At 43.3% G+C, this 23,383-nt stretch overlaps 1 protein-coding gene across 4 annotated transcripts in view; it reads left to right on the top strand.

Moving 5' to 3' along the window:
• Positions 1-23,383, top strand: part of LOC105466046 (activating signal cointegrator 1 complex subunit 1) — a 116,061-nt gene that overhangs the window by 1,348 nt on the left and 91,330 nt on the right. For all 4 annotated transcript variants that reach the window (XM_071069722.1, XM_011714879.3, XM_071069720.1 and 1 more), the window contains exons 2-5: positions 1,608-1,752; positions 4,025-4,124; positions 12,237-12,334; positions 17,948-18,126. In XM_071069722.1, coding sequence (XP_070925823.1) covers positions 1,641-1,752; positions 4,025-4,124; positions 12,237-12,334; positions 17,948-18,126 — 489 coding nt within the window. In that variant the 5' untranslated portion in view covers positions 1,608-1,640. The remainder of the gene's footprint in view (positions 1-1,607; positions 1,753-4,024; positions 4,125-12,236; positions 12,335-17,947; positions 18,127-23,383) is intronic.

Raw genomic sequence — 23,383 nt, 5'->3', positions numbered from 1 at the left:
AGGAACCTTTGTTTCCTAAATTATGGATCCATTAAGTGGTGTGACCAGAAGCTTGGCTTCTCAGTGAGTGATGTGCATTTTGTTGGGCAGTGGCCTGTAGAAACTGGATTCCTCCCCTCAGCAGTATATTGGTCTGAGAACCATATTGGTTAAGTTGTTATTAATTTACTGCTTTGACAGGCAACTGGAACTGATTGTTTTGTGTGAATTTCTAGCACCTCTGAAAGTACTTAGGGGCTTTTTTTTTTCTGGATGGTTAAGTGTATTAAATATCCCTCATTGTCTTTATCTTGCTAGATAGAGTCTGCTGGAGGCAGTGGCTTACTCCTGTAATCCCAGCACTTTGGGAGGCTGAGGCTGGTGGATCACCTGAGGCCAGGAGTTCCAGACCAGCCTGGCCAAAATGACGAAACCCAGTCTCTACTAAAAATAACAAAAAGTTAGCCGGGGGTGGTGGCGGATGCCTGCAGTTCCAGCAACTTGGAAGGCTGAGGCAGGAGAATCACTTGAACCCGGGAGGCAGAGGTTACAGTGAGCAGAGATTGTATCATTGCATTCCAGCCTGGGGGACAAGAGCGAGACACCGTCTCAAAAAAAAAAAAAAAAGATACTGTGCAAATGGTTAGATAACCACTGAAGTTCGCATTTTACTTATTAGGTTAAAGTAATAAAGAGAGCTTTATTCTCTCTTTCAAAGGCTGCCTTTTATTTTTAATCTCTTTGTTTTTGAGAAACAGGGTGTTGCCATGTTGCCCAGGCTGGTTTCAAACTCTTGGGCTCAAGCAGTCCTCCTTCCTCAGCCTCCCAAAGTGCTGGGAGTACAGGTGTAAGCCACCATGCCCGGCCCTTTTCTCTTTTTCTTTCTTTTTTTTTAAGACGGAGTTGCGCTCTGTTGCCTAGGCTGGAGTGCAGCGGTGCGATCTCGGCTCACTGCAACCTCTACCTCCCGGGTTCAAGAGATTCTCCTGCCTCACCCTCCTGAGTACCTGGGATTACAGGCGCGTGCCACCATGCCCAGCTAATTTTTGTATTTGTAGTAGAAACGGGGTTTCACCCTGTTGGTCAGGCTGGTCTTGAACTCCTGACCTGGTGATCCGCCCACCTCGGCCTACCAAAGTGCTGGAATTACAGGTGTGAGCCACCGCACCTGGTCCTCTTTTTCTTTTCTTAGAGGGGAGGCCTCACTATGTTCACAAGGCTGGTCTTGAACTCCAAACTCAACCAATCCTCTCACCTTGGCCTCCCAAAGTGCTAGGATTACAGATGTGAGCCACTGCTCCCCTCCCTCCCTCTCTCCCTTCCTTCCTTTCTTTCTTTCTTTCTTTTTTTTTTAAAGAGTATATGCCTTTTAATCCCTTTTTTTGGGGGGGTGGGTGATAAATAGTTTACAAATTACTTTGCTCTCTAGAGTGAGCCAGTGTGGTAGAAAATACAGCAGTTAACCTAAACTGGTTTACAGATGGGAAATCCAATGGGAAACAGTGCTGCTTTTGTGTGGGAGATACTGTGAACTGATGCCCAATTCAGACCTACACAATGGTTCAGATACTAGAGATAGGACGTTTAATTCTCACTAAGAAGGGTAAGATGGTAATTATATTTTTCAGGACGTCATCAGAATATTATTTGAAGAAAGTGTCATGGAAGTTCTGCGTCCACAGCTTATAAGAATTGATGGCCGGAATTACAGGAAGAATCCAGTCCAAGAACAGACCTATCAACATGAAGAAGATGAAGAGGACTTCTATCAAGGTAATCCTAGTTGCTTATTGGTCAGATAAGAAGTAAAATGTCCTGTGTATTGTAGGATCAATTTTTTGTTTGTTTCAATGTGTTTCTGTGTCAGCACTGAAATTTGAGATGTTTGGCCTCATATAGCTCTGTTTTTGTTCATGTCTAAGGGTACTGATGAGTTTGAGTTTAGCTGAAGTGTTTTTGGTTGCAATTTATAAGTTATGTTTCTTCTTTGTACAGAGGTTTAAATATCATAAGGAGAAATTTTAGTTATTAATATTAACCATTAATATTCTATGACAAAATTAAGTTCCTTTGTCTGTGGAGTTGTAATTATTATTATTATTAGAGATGGAGTCTCGCTCTGTCACCTAGGCTGGAATGCAGTAATGTAATCTCCACTCACTGCAACCTTTGCCTCCCAGGTTCAAGTGATTCTGGTGCCTCAGCCTCCCAAGTAGCTGGGACTACAGGCATGTGCCACAATGCCCAGCTAATTTTTGTATTTTTAGTAGAGACAGGGTTTCACCATGTTGGCCAGGCTGATCTTGAACCCCTGACCTCAAGTGATCCACCTGCCTCGGCCTCTCAAAGTGCTGGGATTATAGACGTGAGCCACCACACCTGGCCCTAAAGTAATTATATATAAATTTTTGAAATAAATGAACATATGTATTTAGTCCATTGCCCAGTAATGTTACCAAAATCCTCAGATGCCTATGTCCCTTTTGTAGAACATCGTGGTATTTGCATGTAACCTACACACATCCTACTTTAAATCCTCTCTTGTAATACATATGATACACAATACAATGCAAATGCTCTGTAAATAGTTGTTGTACTGTATTGTTTATTATTATTATTATTATTATTATTTTTTGAGACAGAGTTTTGCTCTTGTCACCCAGGCTGGAGTGCAGTGGCATGATCTGGGCTCTCTGTAACCTCCACCTCCCGAGTTCAAGCAGTTCTGCCTCAGCCTCCCCAGTAGCTGGGACTACAGGCGCCCACCACCACACGTGGATAATTTTTGTATTTTCAATTGAGATGGTGTTTCACCATGTTGGCCAGCCTGGTCTCAAACTCCTGACTTTGGGTGATCCGCCTGCCTTGGCCTCCCAAAGTGCTGGGATTACAGGCATGAGCCACCATGCCTAGCCTGTATTGTTTTTTAATTTGTTTTATTTTTATTGCTGTGTTGTTATTTTATTTTATTTTTTCCAAGTAATTTTTTTTTTTTTTTAAGAGACAAGCCCATTCTGGAGTGCAGTGGCACGACCTTGGTTCACTGCAGCGTCACCTCCTGGGCTCAAATGATTCTCCCACATCATCTTCCTGAGTAGTGGGGACTACGAGCATGTGCCACCATGTCCAGCTAATCTTTGTAGAGATGAGGGGTTTTACTTTGTTGCCCAGGCTGGATTTTTTTTCAAATATTTTCAGTCTGTGGTTGGTTGAATCCACTGATGGAGAATCCCTGTATATGGAGGGCCAACTGTATATAGAAACCTTTGGTAAAGTTTAGTTTGTTAATCAGGCACAGTGAGAGATTAATAACAATCACTAACAAAATAGAACAGTTATAACAATACATTGTAATAAAGGTGATGTGAATGTGGTCTCTCTGTCTCATGCCCAGTATCTTATTGTAGTAATGGTTTCGGACAGCAGTTAACTGCAGGTAACTGAAAACTTGGAAAGCGAAACCACAGATGAGGGGGAACTACTGTATACATGTGCTACCTTCCCAGGGTTCCAAGACTGAAAGATTTAAAATAGTCATTATGTGTTTTTTTTATGGTTTATTTCTTATAAGATCAGGTCAGGCCGGGCGCGGTGGCTCATGCCTGTAATCCCAGCACTTTGGAAGGCCGAGGCGGGCGGATCAGAAGGTCAGGAGATCGAGACCATGGTGAAACCCCGTCTCTACTAAAAATAGAAAAAAATTAGCCGGGCGCAGTGGCGGGCGCCTGTAGTCCCAGCTACTCGGGAGGCTGAGGCCGGAGAATGGCGTGAACCCGGGAGGCGGAGCTTGCAGTGAGCTGAGATTGCGCCACTGCACTCCAGCCTGGGCGACAGAGCGAGACTCCGTCTCAAAAAAAAAAAAAAAAAAAAAAAGATCAGGTCAGAAGGAGTATCAGAGCAGTGTCATGGAATGTACAGTGTCTGGCTGTTTTTTATGCCTGTGTATTGCTTTTTTTAAACCCCAACAGCGGTTGACAGCTGAGGCAAAAGCTGTTGTCCACAGAGCAACATTGTTTCTGAGTGAGATGTCATGGTTTCTGTGCAGGCTCCATGGAGTGTGCTGATGAGCCCTGTGATGCCTACGAGGTGGAGCAGACCCCACAAGGATTCCGGTCTACTGTGAGGGCCCCCAGCTTGCTCTATAAGTGAGTCATGTCCCCAACAGCTTCATGGGGAGAGACTTCCAGGAAACTCAGTGGGAAGTGGACTCTTTGGTCTTCCATACTTATTGCGATGCTTGATTACTAATGATAAAATGATAAAATGTCCTAAAGTGTCAGAGGACTGATTACAGATTAATTTCATTGTTCCACATGCATCACTAAGCTGATTTTGCCTCTTGTGTTAGGCCATTCTTGTGTTGCTATGAAGAAATACCTGAGCCTGTGTAATTTATAAAGAAAAGAGGTTTCGGCCAGGTGCGGTGGCTCATGCCTGTAATCCTGGCACTTTGGGAGGCCGAGGCAGATGGATCACGTGAGGTCGGAAGTTCAAGACCAGCCTGGTCAACATGGTGAAACCCTGTCTCTACTAAATATACAAAAATTAGCTGGGTGTGGTGGTGAGCACCTGTAATCCCAGCTACTCGGGAGGCTGAGGCAGGAGAATCACTTGAACCTGGGAGGCAGAGGTTGCAGTGAGCAGAGATTCATGCCATTGCACTCCAGCCTGGGCAACAAGAGTGAAACTTAGTCTTAAAAAAAAAAAAAAAAAGAAAAGAGGTTTCACTGGCTCATGACTCTACAGACACTACAAGCATGGCACCGGCATCTGGGGAGGCCTCAGGGACCTTTTACTCTTGGCAGAAGCTGAAGTGGGAGCAGGCATGTCACATGGTGAAAGCAGGAGCAAAAACCATGGGAGGTGAGGTGCCACACACTTTAAACAACCGGATCTTGTGTGAGCTCACTCATTGCCAAGGAGATAGTGTTAAGCCATCATGAGGGATCTACCCGCATGTTCCAAACACCTGCCACCAGGCCCCACTTTCAACACTTGAGGGTTACATTTCAGCATGAGATTTGGCAGGGACACAGATCCAAACCACATCACCTTTTATTTATTTTATTTATTTGTTTATTTTGAGATGGAGTTTCGCTCTTTCACCCAGGCAGCAGTGCAATGGGACGATCTTGGCTCACTGCAACCTCCGCCCCCAGGGTTCAAGCCATCCTCCTGCCTCAGCCTCCTGAGTAGCTGGGATAATAGGTGCCTGCCATGCCTGGCTAATTTTTGTATTTTTAGTAGAGATGGGATTTCGCCATGTTGGCTAGGTTGGTCTTGAACTCCTGACCTCAGGTGATCCACCTGCCTCGGCTTCCCAAAGTGCCAGCATTATAGGCATGAGCCTCTGCACCCAGCCTATTTTTATTATTATTATATTTTTGAGACAGAGTGTTTCACTGTTGCCAGGCTAGAGTGTAGTGGCACAATCTCAGCTCACTGCAGCCTTGACTGCCCAGGCTAAAGTGATCCTCCTACCTCAGCCTCCCAAGTAGCTGGGACTGGCACACACCACCAAGCCTGGCTAATTTTTTGAATTACTTGTAGAGATGGGGTTTTACTATGTTTCCCAGGCTGATCTTGACCTCCTGGACTCAAGTGATCCTCCCACCTTGGTCTCCCAAAGTGTTGGAATGAGCCATGCCCAACCACCATATCCCATGTTACCTTTTAAATATCTTTTTTTTTTTTTTTTTTTAAAGGCAGGGCTTTGCTTTTGCTTTGTTACCCGGCTGGAGTGCAGTGGTGCGATCTTGGATCACTGTAGCCTTGACTTCCTGGGCTGAAGTGATCCTCCCTGCTTCAACCCCCCAAAATAGCTGGGACTATAGTTGTGCGCCACCACACCTGGCTAATTTTTTGCATTTTTGATAGAGACAGGGTTTCTCCATATTGCCCAGGCTGGTCTTGAGCTCTGGAACTCAAGCAGTCCACCTGCCTTGGCCTCCCAGTGGGCAGGTATTACAAATGTGTTAAATATATTTTGAATCTACCAGCTATCTGTATCTTCACTGCTACCCCTCTGCCTTTTCTGTGGATTACTTAAAATAGCCTGCTTATTGGTCTCTGCACACAGATACACACACACACATATATTTTGAGACAGAGTCTCACTCTGTTGCCCAGGCTGGTGTACAGTGGCATGATGTTGGCTCACTGCAACCTCCTCTGTTTTGGTTCAAGCGATTCTCTTGCATCAGACTCCTGAGTAGCTGGAACTACAGGCCTGCACTACTACACCTGGCTAAGTTTTGTATTTTTAGTAGAGGTGGGGTTTTACCATGTTGGCCAGGCTGGTCTCGAACTCCTGACCTCAGGTGATCCGCCCGCTTGGCCTGCCAAAGTGTTGGGATTACAGGCATGAGCCACCGTGCTTGGCCACAAATGGTTTCATCAACCTTGATAGCAGTCTAAACACCTATTAAATATAAAATTTTCCTGGAATATGACCAAATCAGGCTCTAGTGACGTTTTTTCCTAAGAAACATGATTTTAGAAAGTCGTGGCTCAGTTTCCTGAAGAAAAAAAAAAAAAAAATCAGTGTAACAGGTCTTGGTTTGTATCTGCTACTACTGAGGTGTGTAAAAGTTCCTTGCATGATTCTAACTTGATAATCTTTTGATTTCTCTATATTCTAAGCACTCCTTATGTGCCAGGTGACTTGCATGTTAGATTAGGTATTGGCTCTGATAAATCCTAATTAATAGATAATATTTACTCAGAAGGCTGAGTGTGGTGGCTCATACCTGTAATCCCAGCACTTTGGGAGGCCAAGATGGGAGGATTACTTGAGCCCATGAGTTGGAGACCACCCAGCTTGGGCAACATGGTGAGACCCCGTTCTACAATAAATGAATGAATGAATGAATGAATGAACAAATGAATGAATAGAAATAGGTAAATTAGCCAGGCTTGGTAGTGAGTGCTTGTAGTCCCAGCTACTTGGGAGGCTGAAGCCGGGAGTATTGCTTGAGCCCAGAGGTTCAAGGTTACAGTGAGCTATGATTGTGCCATGTAGTTCCACCTGGGCAACAGAGCAATATCCTCTGTCAAAAATAAATAAATAAATAAATAAATAAATAAATAAATACTAAGAAGATTTTCTTTCTTAGGAAGAATTTCTGTAGGCTTATTTGGATCAAGAAAGAAATTACCTGGCCAAACTAATTTATAATCAGAGCCTAATATTGACAACACCTGTCCATGGGTTAGGTCTCATGCTGTGGTTCTTAGCCTCAGGTGCACAGGAGAATCATCTGGGGAGTTTCTAAAATTCCCAGTGCTTGGGTGCACCCTAGACCAATTAAATCAGAGTCTGTGGGAGCAGGACTCAGATATCACTATTTGAAGCCCCCCAGGTGATTCCAGTGTATAGCCAAGACTGAGAACCACTTGACCTGGTAGGAGTTTCCTCTTATGTATTCAACTAAGGAGTCACCTTGTCACTGCTTATTTGTGTTATTGTAGTGAATATTTTATTTATTTTATTTTATTATTTTGACACGGAGTCTCACTCTGTTACCCAGGCTGGAGTGCAGTGGCGTGATCTGGGCTCACTGCAACCTCTGCCTCCCCGGTTCAAGCGATTCTCCTACTTCAGCCTCCCGAGTAGCTGGGACTGCAGGCATGCGCCACCATGCCTGGCTAATTTTTTTGTGTTTTTGTTAGAGATGGAGTTTTGCCATGTTGGTCAGGCTGACCTCAGGTGATCTGCCTGCCTTGCATCCCAGAGTGCTGGGATTACAGGCAAGAACCACTGTGCCTGCCCTATAGTGAATATTTTAGATTTTCCATGGAAACCTCTTTTCAGTCCAACTATACTTTTAACTGGAAAGATACCAGTATGGGTTTAATGAGGATAGCATGTGTCATGCTGCATACCTGTTGACTTCAACAGGGATGGCACCATGTTAGTCTGGGGAACAGACCCAGAGCCAGCAAGTGAGACACAGGGTTTATTGAGGGGACTTGCATAAAGGGCGGTACCGTGGTGGTGGGCTGGACAGAACTTCAACTGCTTGGAAAAAGCATACAGTTTATATAACATTTCCACTTCGCACCCTGCCCCTAGCAGACATCACTTGGCAACCTTTATTTAATCCAAAGCAAAGGCCCTCGATCCCCTGTATGGCTTGGGTTCCATAAATGGGTCAGGGATTCAGATGTTCCTCATGCATAAAGGAATGGATCTCTGGGTTGGAATGAATTCAAGCCAGGTTCTGTAGCTTGGAACTCTGAACACATATTCTTCTTAGATCATAGGGTGATTCTCAGGTAGGCTTAAGTTATTACTGTCAGGTGTGTCTGCCATACAGGGTCCTTCTCCTGGTATGCTTAACCTGCTAACGTTTGGGGTATCTGCCCAATGGCATGGACTGTATGGAGCTCTGTGCCACTTATTGGGAAGCTCTTTCATATATGATCACGTTTAATCCTTATGACAACCTTATGACAAATAGGTACTATTCACTCCATTTTAATTTAATTTAATTTAATTTTTTTTTTTTTTTTTTTTTTTGAGACAGAGTTTCGCTGTTGTTGCCCAGGCTGGAGTGCAATGGCACGATCTCGGCTCATTGCAACCTCCACCTCCCGGGTTCAAGAGATTCTCCTGCCTCAGCCTCCCTAGTAGCTGGGATTACAGGCATGCACCACCATGCCTGGCTAATTTTGTATTTTTAGTAGAGATGAGGTTTCTCCAAGTTGGTTAGGCTGGTTTCAAGCTCCTGACCTCAGGTGATCTGCCCGCCCCAGTCTCCCAAAGCACTGGGATTACAGGCGTGAGCCACCATGCCTGGCCTCTTTTTTTGTTTTTTGAGACGGAGTCTCGCTCTGTCGCCCAGGCTGGAGTGGAATGGCACAATCTCGGCTCCCTGTAACCTCTGCCTCCTGGGTCCAAGTGATTCTCCTGCCTCAGCCTCCTGAGTAGCTGGGATTATAGGCATCTGCCACCACACCCGGGTAATTTTTGTATTTTTAGTAGAGATGGTGTTTCACCATGTTGGCCAGACTAGTCTTGAACTCCTGACTTCAGGTGATCCACCCGCCTCAGCCTCCCATAGTGCTGGGATTACAAATGTGAACCACCATGCCCAGCCAACTTTAATTTAATTTTATTCAGTTATTTTTTTGAGATGGAGTCTCCCTCTGTCGCCCAGGCTGGAGTGCAGTGGTGCAATCTCTGCTCACTGCAACCTCTGTCTCCTGGGTTCAAGCAGTTCTCCTGCTCAGCCTTCCAAGTAGCTGGGATTACAGGTGCCTGCCACCACACCCCACTGATTTTTTTTTTTTTTTTTTTGAGATAGAGTTTCACTCTTGTTGCCCAGGCTGGAGTGCAGTGGTGTGATCTTGACTCACTGCAACCTCCGCCTCCCGAGTTCAAGCAATTCTCCTACCTCAGCCTCCTGAGTAGTTGAGATTACAGGCACCCGCCACCACCGCTGGCTAATTTTTGTATTTTTAGTGGAGATGGGGTTTTACCATGTTGGCCAGGCTGGCCTTGATCTCCTGACCTCAGGTGATCTGCCCACCTCGGCCTCGCAAAATGCTGGGATTACAGGCATGAGCTACCACACCACCTTGAGCCACCTTGCCCGACTTTGCTAATTTTTGTATTTTTTTTTTTTTTTAGCAGAAAGAATTTTTATTTATTATTATTATTTTTTATTATTATACTTTAAGTTCTAGGGTACATGTGCATAACGTGCAGGTTTGTTACATATGTATACTTGTGCCATGTTGGTGTGCTGCACCCATCAACTCGTCATTTACATCAGGTATAACTCCCAGTGCAATCCCTCCCCCCTCCCCCCTTCCCATAATAGGCCCCGATGTGTGATGTTCCCCTTCCTGAGTCCAAGTGATCTCATTGTTCAGTTCCCACCTATGAGTGAGAACATGCAGTGTTTGATTTTCTGTTCTTGTGATAGTTTGCTGAGAATGATGGTTTCCAGCTGCATCCATGTCCCTACAAAGGACACAAACTCATCCTTTTTTATGGCTGCATAGTATTCCATGGTGTATATGTGCCACATTTTCTTAATCCAATCTGTCACTGATGGACATTTGGGTTAATTCCAAGTCTTTGCTATTGTGAATAGTGCCGCAATGAACATACGTGTGCATGTGTTAATTTTTGTATTTTTAGTAGAGACGGGGTTTCTCCATGTTGGCCAGGCTGGTCTTGAACTCCTGATCTCAAGTGATTCATCCGCCTTGGCCTCCCAAAGTGTGGGATTACAGGCGTGAGCCACTGCACCTGGCCTATTTTTATTTTTTTAGAGACAGGATCTCACTTTGTCACCCAGGCCAGAGTGCCATGGTGTGATCATAGCTTACCATAGCCTTGAACTCCTGGGCTCAAGGGATCCTTCTGTGTCAGCCTCTTACTTCATTTTGATAAGTGAAGAAGTAGGCTTACAGTAGTTATATGAGTTCCAAGGTTTGTTTGATTCTAAAGCCTTTTAAACCTCAACCACTTTGCTTTCTAAGGTGCTGAAGCCTGGATTATTAATAGCACTTTGAACCACGCTTTTTGTGGTAGGCTTGTTCACTAGCCACATAGTAATAAACTGGAGCCCGATGGAAAGCACTCCTTTTTTTTTTTTTTTTTTTTTTTTCTGAGATGGAGTCTCGCGCTGTGTCACCCAGGCTGGAGTGCAGTGGCGCGATCTCGGCTCACTGCAAGCTCCGCCTCCCAGGTTCATGCCATTCTCCTGCCTCAGCCTCCCAGTAGCTGGGACTACAGGCGCCTGCCACCACGCCCGGCTAGTTTTTTGTATTTTTAGTAGAGACGGGGTTTCACCATGTTAGCCAGGATGGTCTCGATCTCCTGACCTCGTGATCCACCCGCCTCGGCCTCCCAAAGTGCTGGGATTACAGGCTTGAGCCACCGCGCCCGGCCGGAAAGCACTCCTAATTGATAGGTGGGAATACAAAGGCCCGACAGAGTTTGGTGCCCTACAATCTCCATCCCCACACAAGAAAAACCACTTGGAAATTACAGACTTCCAATCTTCTAAACATCTTATTTTTAAAAACTGGCTTACTGTAATAGATCCTAAGGGAAATAATTGGGCTTTGTTATCCCATGCACAAACAAACCAATAGTTTTAGACATAGTCATCTGTGGTATTGGGTACCGTAATTGAAGTCATAGAGGTTGAAATAACGTTGATGACAAGGAGTTCTTTCTCTTAACTCTGTAGCCCTGTGATGGCCTCTTAGTGCTTTATAGACTCTGAAACTTCTCTCTTGGGATTCAGTAGTCTCATTCACTTGAACACATCAAATGACTGTGGGTTCCAGAAGATAACTTTGGATTGTCAGAATATTTATACTTGGAAGTCCAGGCAAGTAATGTAAATGAGTCAATAAGGGATTGAAGTGGGAGTGATGGGGATTGTGAGCTCATGTCCCGTCTTCATGGGGTAGTCGAGAGTTGGCTGTAGCTCACTGTTGCCATGAGTCCTCAGATATTCTAATTTTTCTATTTAAAAAAATTTTTTAAAAATTTTGTTTTTTGAGACAGAGTCTCGTTCTTGTTGCCCAGGCTGGAGTATAGTGGTGCAATCTCAGCTTACTGCAACCTCTGCCTCCTGGGTTCAAGTGATTCTCCTGCCTCAGCCTCCCAAGTAGCTGGGATTACAGGTGCCCTGTTGCCACGCCGGGTTAATTTTTGTATTTTTGTAGAGATGGGGTTTTGCCATGTTGGCCAGGCTGGTCTCGAACTCCTGACCTCAGGTGATCTGCCAGCCTCAGCCTCCCAGAGTGCTGGGATTACAGGCGTGAGCCACTGCGGCCAGCCTAAAATATTTTTTTAGAGACAGCGTCTTACTCTGTTGCCCAGGCTGGTCTCAAACTCCTGGTCTCAAGCAGTTCTCCCACCTCAGCCTTTTGAGTAGCAGGGATTACAGGTGTGAGCCACTGTACTTGCTGGCCCGCTTTTCTTTCACTGAATTGCAGACCCAGATTTTAAATCTAATTTTGAGAAGCAAATGGGTGTTGGGCATGGTTTTTCTATCTATGCATTGAATTGGCTATAGGGCCAAAAACTCATTTTTGCCAATGACTGTAATGCAGCATGTTCTAAAGCTAGTTGACTTGTAATTTCTTCCACAAATATTGGGCTTTTACTGAATCACTTTTCTGTAAGGGAGTATCTCTAGTCACAAAGGATTTAAACATGATGAGGTTCTTTATTTTAGTACATTTTGACTTAATCTTCTTTTAATTACTTTTTCTTTATGTTACAGGCATATAGTTGGAAGGAGAGGGGACACTAGGAAGAAAATAGAAATGGAGACCAAAACTTCTATTAGCATTCCTAAACCTGGAGAAGACGGGGAAATTGGTGAGACTCACTACATATAAGTTACATTTGAAGTCACTTTTGCATGTTTATGGAATAATGTAACCAACTGCAGGGTTTAGTAACTATGTTTTCTGTGGGGTTCTATAGCTATGGGCTTTTTCTTTTTTTTTATTTTGACTCGGAGTTTCGCTCTTGTTACCTAGGCTGGAGTGCAGTGGCACGATCTCGGCTCACTGCAACCTCCGTTTCCCGGGTTCAAGTGATTCTCCTGCCTCAGCCTCCCTAGTAGCTGGGATTACAGGCATGTGCCACCACACCAGCTAATTTTGTATTTTTAGTAGAGACGGGGTTTCTGTATGTTGGCCTGGCTGGTCTCGAACTCCTGACCTCAGGTGATCCTCCCCTCTTGGCCTCCCAAAGTGTTGGGATTATAGGTGTGAGCCACCATGCCCGGCCAGCTGTGGGCTTTTTTATGTTTTATCAGTACCAGTCTCCCAAATGAGGAAATATAGAATTATATAACCTTATCTTGATTGAGTACCTGGGCCTTAGTTTTACACTTTACCATACATCGATGGAATAAAACTTCCAGATTTCAATGTGTATTAGGAGATTTCTTTTTATGCTTTGGTACTTTGAAATGGACTTGTGAATTTTTTCCAGTTAGAATTAGAGAAAAATCAATGAGATCAGTGAATATGAAATGGAGTTCAGCCTTTTCCATTGTGTTCTCAGTTTTTTACCCTTGATTTTATAGACCAGAAAGGAAATTATAAGAGTAATGATTAAAATAATGTAACTTGACTCAAATAACTGTTCTGATAAGGAAAAATAGTTTAGTAGTATAAATCAAGTTAGAAAGTGTCTGTACCAAGCCTCGGTGTGAACCAAGGGCATAGGCTTTTGTTGTACAATGGCTTTGAGTGAGGGGCATTGTTAGGACAAAACTGTAAACTCATTCTGGAAGGATGGAATTTTTTTTTTTTTTTTTTTTTTTTTTGAGGCAGTCTCACTCTGTTACCCAGGCTGGAGTGCTGAGGTGCAATCTCAGCTCACTGCAACCTCTGCTCCCCAGGTTCAAGCGATTCTCCTGCCTCAGCCTCCCGAGTAGCTGGGACTACAGGCGTGTGCCACTGAATCCAGCTAATTTTTGTATTTTTTGGTAGAGACAGGGTTTTGCCATGTTGGCCAGGCTGGTCTTGAACTCCTGGCCTCAAGTGATCCTCCCACCTTGGCCTTCTGAAGTGCTGGCATTACAGGTATGAGCACCGTGTCCGGCTGATGGAACTTTTTTAAAGTCAAAGAGTGCAGCAACCTCCAATAATTCATTAACCCATTTTCTTTTTCTTTATTCATTTAAAAATTTTTATTTATTTTTTATCGAGACAGGGTTTCACCATGTTGCCCAGGCTGATCTTGAACTTTTGGTCTCAAGTGATCTGCCTGCCTCAGCCTCCCAAGGTGCTGGAATTATAGGCATGAGCCACCATGCCCAGCCTTTTAGTCCTTTATTTTATTTTTTGGGGGGACAGAGTCTCTGTTGCCCAGGCTGGAGTGTAGTGGCATGATCACAGCTCACTGCAGCCTCTACCTCTTGGACTCAATCAATCCTCCCATCTCAGCCTTGCACAGCTGGGACTGCAAGCACGTGCCATCACACCTGGCTAATTTTTGTGTATTTTTTGTAGAGACAAGATTTTGCTATGTTGCTCAGGCTGGTCTCGAACTTCTGCACTCAAGCGATCTGCCTGCCTTGGCCTCCCAAAGTGTAGCATGTCGCCCAGGCTAGAGTGCATTGGCTCCATCATAGCTCACTGTAGCCTTGAACTCCTGTCTCAAGCAATACTTTTCCCTCAGCCTTCCAAGTAGCTGGGACTACAGGCACTTGCCACCATGCCCAGCTAATTTTTAATATTTTTTTGTAGAGATGGGGTCTTACTATGTTGCCCAGGCTGGCCTTGAACTCCTGGGCAGAACGATCCTCCTTGGCCTCCCAAAGTGCCGGGATTATAGACATGAGTCACTGCACTCAGCCTCATTTTCCATAATTGTTAATAGACTGTATTGTTTTTGCAGAAAAAATTATAAGTACTCTTTTTCATTTTATGTTACGTAAGAATGATCACCTTGACTGGGGACAGTGGCATATACCTGTTAGGCCAGCACTTTGGGAGACTGAGGTGGGAGGATCGCTTGAGCCCAGGAGGTTGAGGCTGCAGTGAGCTGTGTTCATGCCACCACACTCCAGCCTGGGTGACAGAGCGAGACCTTGTCATACACACACACACACAAAAAAACAATCACCTTGACAGCAGATAAATAGCAATTGACTTTACAGCAGTGCTGTCCAAAAGAACTTTCTGTGATAGTGAGGATGTTCTATATCCGTGCTGTCTAGCACAGGAGCTGTATATGTCAGGTACTGGTCACATGTGACTTTGAGTATTTGGAATATTGCTAGTGTGACAGGAACTGAATTTTTACTTTTACTGAATTCTGATTAACTAGCTGCATGTGGGCTCCCATATTGACCAGTGCAGTGACAGTTTTCTCTAGCTCCTTGGTAATGTTAGCAAACTCGAGCATTAGAACTTTTAACATCATTTGGAAGGACTTTTGTTAAAGTAAATGTTCAGTTTATTAGAATTATAAGTGCAAAAGTTTATTTTCCTTAAGTTATAATGTTCGAGTTACAAATACCAAAGTCATTTTATAATTGCATTAAACCTTACTTCATCTATTTATTTTTATTTTTATTTTTTGAGACGTAGTTTCGCTCTTGTTGCCCAGGCTGGAGTGCATTGGCACGATCTCGGCTCAGCACAATCTTGGCTCACTGCAACCTCTGCCTCCTGGGTTCAAGTGAGTCTCCTGCCTCAGCCTACCAAGTAGTTGGGATTACAGGCGTGCGCCATCATGCCTGGCTAATTTTGTATTTTTAGTAGAGATGGGGTTTCTCCATGTTGGTCAGGCTGGTCTTGAACTCCCAATCTCAAGTGATCAGCCAGCTTTGGCCTCCCAGAGTTGCTGGGGTTACAGGCATGAGCCACCACGCCCTGCCCTAATTTTTTCTCATTATAAAATTAGTGCATGCTTTCAAAAAAGAGAAAGCTTGCAGAAATTATATATAAGTTATAAATGGAAGTCTCTTATAGTATTAACCCCAAACATAATTGCTATTAACACTTGTTATATGTTCCCTGTTTTTTCTATCTGTGTAGTAAGTTATATAATATTTTTTATTGCAGTAAAATTATAACGTGGTATAAATCTGGAGACCCTAGCCATTTTAATATACTAGAGTCATTCCAGAACTTATCCAGAAAAGGGTAGACAGGCTATAAAGATTCCATTTCAACTTAGAAAGCACAAATGTTGCAGTGTGGAAAACGAATGTGTCAGGCTGGGCTGGGTGGCTCATGCCTGTAATCCTAAAACTTTGGGAGGCCTAGGTGGGAGGATCACTTGAGCCCGGGTGTTCAAGGTCAGCGTGGGCAACATGGCAAAACCCCATCTCTACAAAAAAATACAAAAATTGGCTGGGTGTGGTGGCATGTGCTTGTAGTCCCAGCTACCTGGGAGGCTGAGGTGGGAGGATCTTTTGATATGGGAAAGTCGAGGCTGCTGTGAGCCATGATCACACAATGCACTCCAGACTGGGTGACAGAGCGAGACTCTGTCTCAAAAAAAAAGAAAAAACAAAGAAGAGAAAATAAAAACTAGGCAGGCGTGGTGGCTCACGCCTGTAATCCCAGCACTTTGGGAAGCCGAGGTGGGCAGATCATGAGGTCAGGAGATCGAGACCATCCTGGCCAACATGGTGAAACCCAGCCTCTACTAAAAATACAAAAATTAGCAAGGCATGGTGGCTTGCACCTGTAATCCCAGCTACTCAGGAGGCTGAGACAGGAGAATCGCTTGAACCTGGGAGGCAGAGGTTGCAATGAGCTGAGACTGTGCTACTGTACTCCAGCCTGGGTGACAGAGTGAGACTGTCTCAAAAAAAAAAAATTAGCCAGGCGTGGTGGCACACACCTGTAATCCCAGCCACTCAGAAGGCTGAGGCAGGAGAATTACTTGAACCTGGGAGATGGAGGTTGCAGTGAGCCGGTATCGTGCCACTGCACTCCAACCTGGGCGATAGAGCAAGACTCCGTCTCAAAAAATAAAAATAAAAATACAAAGTTGGGTTTGGTGGCTCATGCCTATAATCCTAGCATTTTAGGAGGCCGAGGCGGGCAGATCACGAGGTCAAGATTTCGAGACCAGCATGGCCAACATGATGAAACCCTGTCTCTACTGAGAATATAAAAATTGGCCAGGCGGTGGTGGCGCATGCCTGTAATCCCAGCTACTTGGGAGGCTGAGGCAGGAGAATCGCTTGAACCTGGGAGGCGGAGGTTGTAATAAGCCGAGATCGCGCTACTGCACTCCAGCCTGGGCGACAGAGCAAGACTCTGTCTCGAAAATAAAATAAAATAAATAAACTAGCTTATTGATTTTGTGCAGAAGTAAAGTATATAGAAAAACCAAATTTATTGGTTAGAGTAAATTGAGTTGTGATGTGAAGTCAAGTCTGCAGTTGCAGTGGTGTGATATTTGCTGTCATTTATCCATTTCTTTTGTGTCTCTTAAATTAGAGAAATCAGAGAAGGAAATGATCTAGTAGGTTTTAATCCTCTAGACAAGGATCTGGTCTTGTCTGTTTTGAAATCTCAGGCAATGGAACATCAGAAGCTTTTTTTGTTGTTGTTGTTGTAGTGACAGAGTTTCAGTAAATTGCCTAGGCTGTCTGGAACTCCTGGCCTCAGGCAATCCTCCTGCTCTGGCCTTTGCCCCAAAGTGCTGAGATTACAGGCGTGAGCATGCCTTGCCTTCTTTCTCTCTTTTCTTTCTTTCCTTCCTTCCCTTCCTTCCCTTCCTTCCTTTTCTTTCCTTTCTTTTCCTTCCTCCTTTCCTTTCCTTTTTCTTTCTCTGTTTTTTCTTATTTTGGGTATCCCTAAGGGTAGAATTTCTGGATTATATGGTAAGTCTATGTTCAACTTTTTTTTTTTGATACAATCTAGCTCTGTTGCCCATGCTGGAGTGCAGGGGTTCAATCTCATTTCACTGCAACCTCCACCTCGCCGGTTCAAGCCATTCTTGTTCCTCAGCCTCCCAAGTAGCTGGGATTACAGACATGTGCCACCGTGCTCAGCTGATCTTTGTATTTTTAGTAGAGACGAGGTTTTGCCATATTGGCCAGGCTGGTCTTGAACTCCTGACCTCAAGTGATCTGCCCACCTCAGCCTCCCAAAGTGCTGGGATTACAGGCGTGAGCCACCACACCCAGCTGTGTTCAACTTTTTAAGGAATTACCAAACTTTTTCATAGTGACTACACCATTTTACATTCCTGTCAGCAAGAGTTTGCTTTGTAGTATTTGAATTCATTTTTCTACTTTATATGCTGTCTTAAGGGTATTCTATTTTTAAGCCTCATTCTGCTTACATTGAATTAATTAGCAGTTTTCTTTGTTATTGTCCCCGTTTAGATTCATATATGCATTCAGAACTGCTTTAGCTTCTCAGAAATGACAGTATCAAGAGGTCCCATATTTTATAAGCATTTGGGGGTCCTTGAGCATGTTTACCCTTTGTTCTTTGTTTACAGTAATCACTGGCCAGCATCGAAATGGTGTAATTTCAGCCCGAACACGGATTGATGTTCTTTTGGACACTTTTAGAAGAAAGCAGCCCTTCACTCACTTCCTTGCCTTTTTCCTCAATGAAGTTGAGGTTCAGGAAGGATTCCTGAGATTCCAGGAGGAAGTACTGGCGAAGTGCTCCATGGTAAGCACAAACAAAACAAGAAGGTTAAAAAAAAAAAGTTAAATATAAAAAGAATACAAAAATGGTTCATAAATCAAACAGTAGGGAGTTATAAACTTCTTCCCCCAACAAAAAAGATAACTATTTCTTATGACTTCGTATAATATTGAACTGAAAAAAAAGTGTATGGACATATCAGCTCATAAGTTTCTGTATATTACAGAAATGTCTTTAAAAAATTTTAGCACAGGCTGGGCGCGGTGGCTCAATCCCAGCACTTTGGGAGGCCGAGATGGGCGGATCACGAGGTCAGGAGATCAAGACCATCCTGGCTAACACGGTGAAACTCCGTCTCTACTAAAAAATAATACAAAAAACTAGCCGGGCGAGGTGGCGGGCGCCTGTAGTCCCAGCTACTCGGGAGGCTGAGGCAGGAGAATGGCGTAAACCCGGGAGGCGGAGCTTGCAGTGAGCTGAGATCCAGCACCACACTCCAGCCTGGGCGACAGAGCGAGACTCCGTCTCAAAAAAAAAAAAAAATTTTTTAGCACATATCAGGCTGGGTGCGGTGGCTCACATCTGTAATCCCAGCACTTTGGGAGGCTGAGGTAGGCAGATCACTTGAGGTCAGGAGTTCGAGACCAACCTGGCCGACATGGTGAAACCCCGTCTCTACTAAAAATACAAAAAAAATTAGCTGGGCCTGGTGGTGCGTGCCTGTAATCCCAGCTACTTGGGAGGCTGAGGCAGGAGAATTGCTTGAACCTGGGAGATGGAGGTTGCAGTGAGCCAAGCAGTGAGCCAAGATTGTGTCACTGCACTCTAGCCTGGGAGACAGAGTGAGATGCCATCTCAAAAAAAAAAAAAAAAAAAAATTTAAGACACAGAATGCTCATCCTAATAGACACACTATTCTGCATCTTTTGGGTGGTAATGTTAATGAGATGCCATTATCTGTAGATCTTCTGCCTTTGGGCAGTCATGGCTCATTTGAGATTAGTAACTAAAAGACAAATTTGCATATAGAATTGCCATACTTAGATAACAGTGAAATGCTTGTGACCAGGATAATAGCAGATAATCCAGATTAGAAAACAAGTTTTAAACTCATTTTGGATATCAGTTAGTTGATTTTAAAAAATGTATATTGATTCAAAAAAATGTATGAAAGCAATATATGTTTATTATGGAAAATTTAGAAAATACAGAAAAGATTAATAAAAAATCATCCATAATTACACTACTGAGAGATGCTGTGACATCATTACTATATGTGTGTGTGTATCAATGTGTCTGTACACTCACATACTTTTTTTTTTTTTTTTTTTGGAGGCAGTGTTTCATTCTTGTTTCCCAGGCTGGAGTGCAATGACTCATCTCAGCTCACCGCAGCCTCTGCCTCCCAGGTTCAAGGAATTCTCCTGCCTCAGCCTCCTGAGTAGCTGGTATTATAGGCATGCGCCACCAAGCCTGGCTAATTTTGTATTTTTAGTAGAGATGGGGTTTCTTCACGTTGGTCAGGCTGGTCTCGAACTCCTGACTTCAGGTGATCTGCCCTCCTTGGCCTCCCAAAGTGCTGGGATTACAGGCGTGAGCCACTATGCCTGGCCCACTCACATACATTTTAAAAATAAAATTTAGACTGGGCATGGTGACTCATGTCCTAGCTACCCAGCAGGCTGAGGCAGGAGAATCACTTGAACCAGGAAGGCAGAGGTTGCAGTGAGCCGAGATAGCGCCATTGCCCTCCAGCCTGGGCAACAAGAATGAAACTCATCTCAAAAACAAAAAACAAACAAAAAACACACACAAAAAATCTGATTTCATTAACTGTTCGGGTGACTTGGTTTTGTAATGGCTACTTACTGTTCTATTATATGGATATATAATTATTTAACTTTTTAAATTTGTATTTTGTTATGTGTATGCTGAATACATTTTTCTGCATTAGTGGGTTATTTTACTTAAATTCCTGGAAGTGAAAAAACAGTTTATGTGTGTGTGTATGAATTTTTCGATAATGTATAGACATCCAGATTACCTTCAGGAAATCTTATAGCACTTTATGCTCCAAACTAGAGTTTTCTTTAGGTTTCCTTTCCCACTTTTGCCAATACTGGATGTTATCATTCTTTTAAAGTTTTTTTTTTTTTTTTGGTATTTCAGTTCACAAAAAATACTGTCTCATTGCTTTACTGTTTATTCAATTATTTGTGAGATAAAGCGTTTTCCTTTACTTAACTCTGTTTATTCATGTCTTGACCCATTTTTCTCTGGGAGTGTTCTTTTTAAAAATTTATTTGTAGGAGCATCATATATATTAAGAAGATCAGGCTGGGTGCAGTGGCTTACGCCTGTAATCCCAGCACTTTGGGAGGCCGAGGTGGGAGGATCACGAGGTCAGGAGATAGAAACCATCCTGGTCAACATGTTGAAACCCCGTCTCTAAATTAAGACCATCCTGGCTAACATGGTGAAACCCCGTCTCTACTAAAAAAAAAATAAATAAAAATCAGCTGGGCATGGTGGTGGGTGCCTGTGGTTCCAGCTACTTGGGAGGCTGAGGCAGGAGAATGACCTGAACCCGGGAGGCAGAGCTTGCAGTGAGCAGAGATCATCCCACTGCACTCCAGCCTGGGTGACAGTATGAGACTCCGTCTCAAAAAAAAAAAAAAGATCAGTATTATTTCATAATTTACATTTAGCTTTTTAGTTCATTTAGAATATGTTTTGATATACAGTAAGAGATAAGACTGTAACTTTTTAAACACCTATTTTACCAGTTATCCTCTGAAGAATTAAATTTTTTCAATTTTGTCTCCAAAGTTATTATAATTAAAATGGACTTTTTTGGGGTATACATGTCTATGAATTCTTTTTTCTTTTTATTTTTAAATTTTTAAAATTTTTTTTATTTTTTGAGACAGAGTCTCGCTCTGTCGCCCAGGCTGGATGGAGTGCAGTGGCCGGATCTCAGCTCACTGCAAGCTCCGCCTCCCGGGTTTACGCCATTCTCCTGCCTTAGCCTCCCGAGTAGCTGGGACTACAGACGCCCGCCACCTCGCCCAGCTAGTTTTTTGTATTTTTTAGTAGAGACGGGGTTTCACCGTGTTAGCCAGGATGGTCTTGATCTCCTGACCTCGTGATCCGCCCGTCTTGGCCTCCCAAAGTGCTGGGATTACAGGCTTGAGCCACCGCGCCCGGCCCATGTCTTATGAATTCTAAAACATGTTTAGATTTCTGTAACTACCACCACAATTAGGATACAGAACAATTCCACCCCAAAAACTCCCTCATACTCTCCCTTTATAGTCACCTCTTCCTCATCCACAACCCCGGCAATCACTAATCTCTTCTTCACTGTAGTTTTGTCGTGTGTATGTGTGTGTTTGTGTTTATGTGTGTTTTGTTTATTATTTGTAGTTTTATCTTTTTGAGAGTGTCATATAGATGGATTCGTATAGTGGGTAACTGGCTTCTTTCACTCAGCATAGTGCTTTTGAGATTCATCCAAGTTGTGTGTATCTCAGGAGTTTGTTCATTTACTATTTCTGGGTAATATTTTACTTTATGGGTGTGCTAAAGTTTGCTTATCCATTCACTCATTGGAGGACACTTGGGTTTTTGCAGTTTTTGGCAATTATGATTAGAACTGCTGTAAACATTTGTGTATGGGTTTTTGTGTGAACATAAGTTTTCATTTCTTTACAGTAAAATACCCAGGAATTGGGTTGCTGTGATGTATGCTAGGTGTATATTTAACTTTACGAAACACTGCCAAACCATTTTTCAGAATGCATGTACTGTTTTGCATTCCCAACAGCAGTTTATGAGAATTCCAGTTGTTCTCCATCCTCACTAGCATTTGATATTATCACTATTTGTTATTTTAGCTATTTTAATAGCTGTATAGTGACATCTTATTGTGGTTTTAATTTACATTTCTTTAATGGCTAATGGTGTTGAATTAGTTCATGTGCTTTTTTGCCATCCTTTTATTATCTTTGGTGAGGTGTCTGTTCATGTCTTTTGCCTGTCTTACAATTGGGTTGTTTGGCGGGGTGCAGTGTCCCATGCCTGTAATCCCAGCACTTTGGGAGATGGAGGTGGGTGGATCACTTTAGGCCAGGAGTTTGAGACGAGCCTTGCCAACAGGGCAAAATCCCATCTCTACTAAAAATACAAAAATTAGCCAGGCACGGTGGCGTACATCTGTAATCCCAACTACTCAGGAGGCTGAGGCACGAGAATCACTTGAACCCAGGAGATGGAGGTTGCAGTGAGCCAAGATGGTGCCACTGCACTCCAGCCTGGGTGACAGAGTGAGACTGTCTCAACAAACAACAACAATTGGGTTTTTTTCTTTTCTTTTCTTTTCTTTTCTTTCCTTTTCTTTTCTTTTTTTTTTTTTTGAGATGGAGTCTCGCCCTTTTGCCCAGGCTGGAGTTCTATGGCCCGATCTTGGCTCACTGCAACCTCTGCCTCCCGGGTTCAGGCGATTCTCCCAGCACAGCCTCCCGAGTAGCTGGGATTACAGGCACGTGTCACCATGCCTGGCTAATTTTTTGTATCTTTAGTAGAGACAGGGTTTCACCGTATTGGCCAGGCTGGTCTTGAACTCCTGACCTCGTGATCCACCTGCCTCAGCCTCCCAAAGTGCTGGGATTACAGGTGTGAGCTACCACGCCCAGCCGGATTGTTTTCTTAATCATTGAGTTTTTAGGGTTCTTTATATATATATTGTTGATAAAAGTCCTTTCGAGTATATGTGATTTGCAGATATTTTCTCCTAATCTGTAGCTTGTCTTTTCATTCTCTTATTTGTGTCTTTTGTAGAGCAAAAGTTTTACATTTTGATAAAGACTAGTTTATTGATTTTTTTTTTGTATGGATTGTACTCTTGATGTTATGCCTAAAAAATCTTTTCGGCCGGGCGCGGTGGCTCAAGAATTGCTTGAACCTGGGAGGCGGAGGTTGCAGTGAGCTGAGATGCACTCTAGCTTGGGCAACGAGTGAAACTCTGTCTCAGAAAAAAGAAAATTTTTTTCCTAACCCTCAAATATGAAGGTTTTCTTTAGAATGTTTATAGTTTTGGTTTTTTATATTTAGATCTATGATTCAGTTAATTTTTTTGTACAAGATGCAATATTTAGGTCAAGGTTCATTTTTTTGCGTATATATGTCCATGCTATGCTTTTTTTCTTTTAAAGAATTTATTTTAAACTTATTATACCACACAGTATGTTTTATACACTGACACAGAACTTCCTAATAAGAT

The sequence above is a fragment of the Macaca nemestrina genome, chromosome 9 (assembly GCF_043159975.1).
Source record: "Macaca nemestrina isolate mMacNem1 chromosome 9, mMacNem.hap1, whole genome shotgun sequence".
NCBI lineage: Eukaryota > Metazoa > Chordata > Mammalia > Primates > Cercopithecidae > Macaca > Macaca nemestrina.
This window is presented reverse-complemented; position numbering and strand designations above follow the sequence as displayed.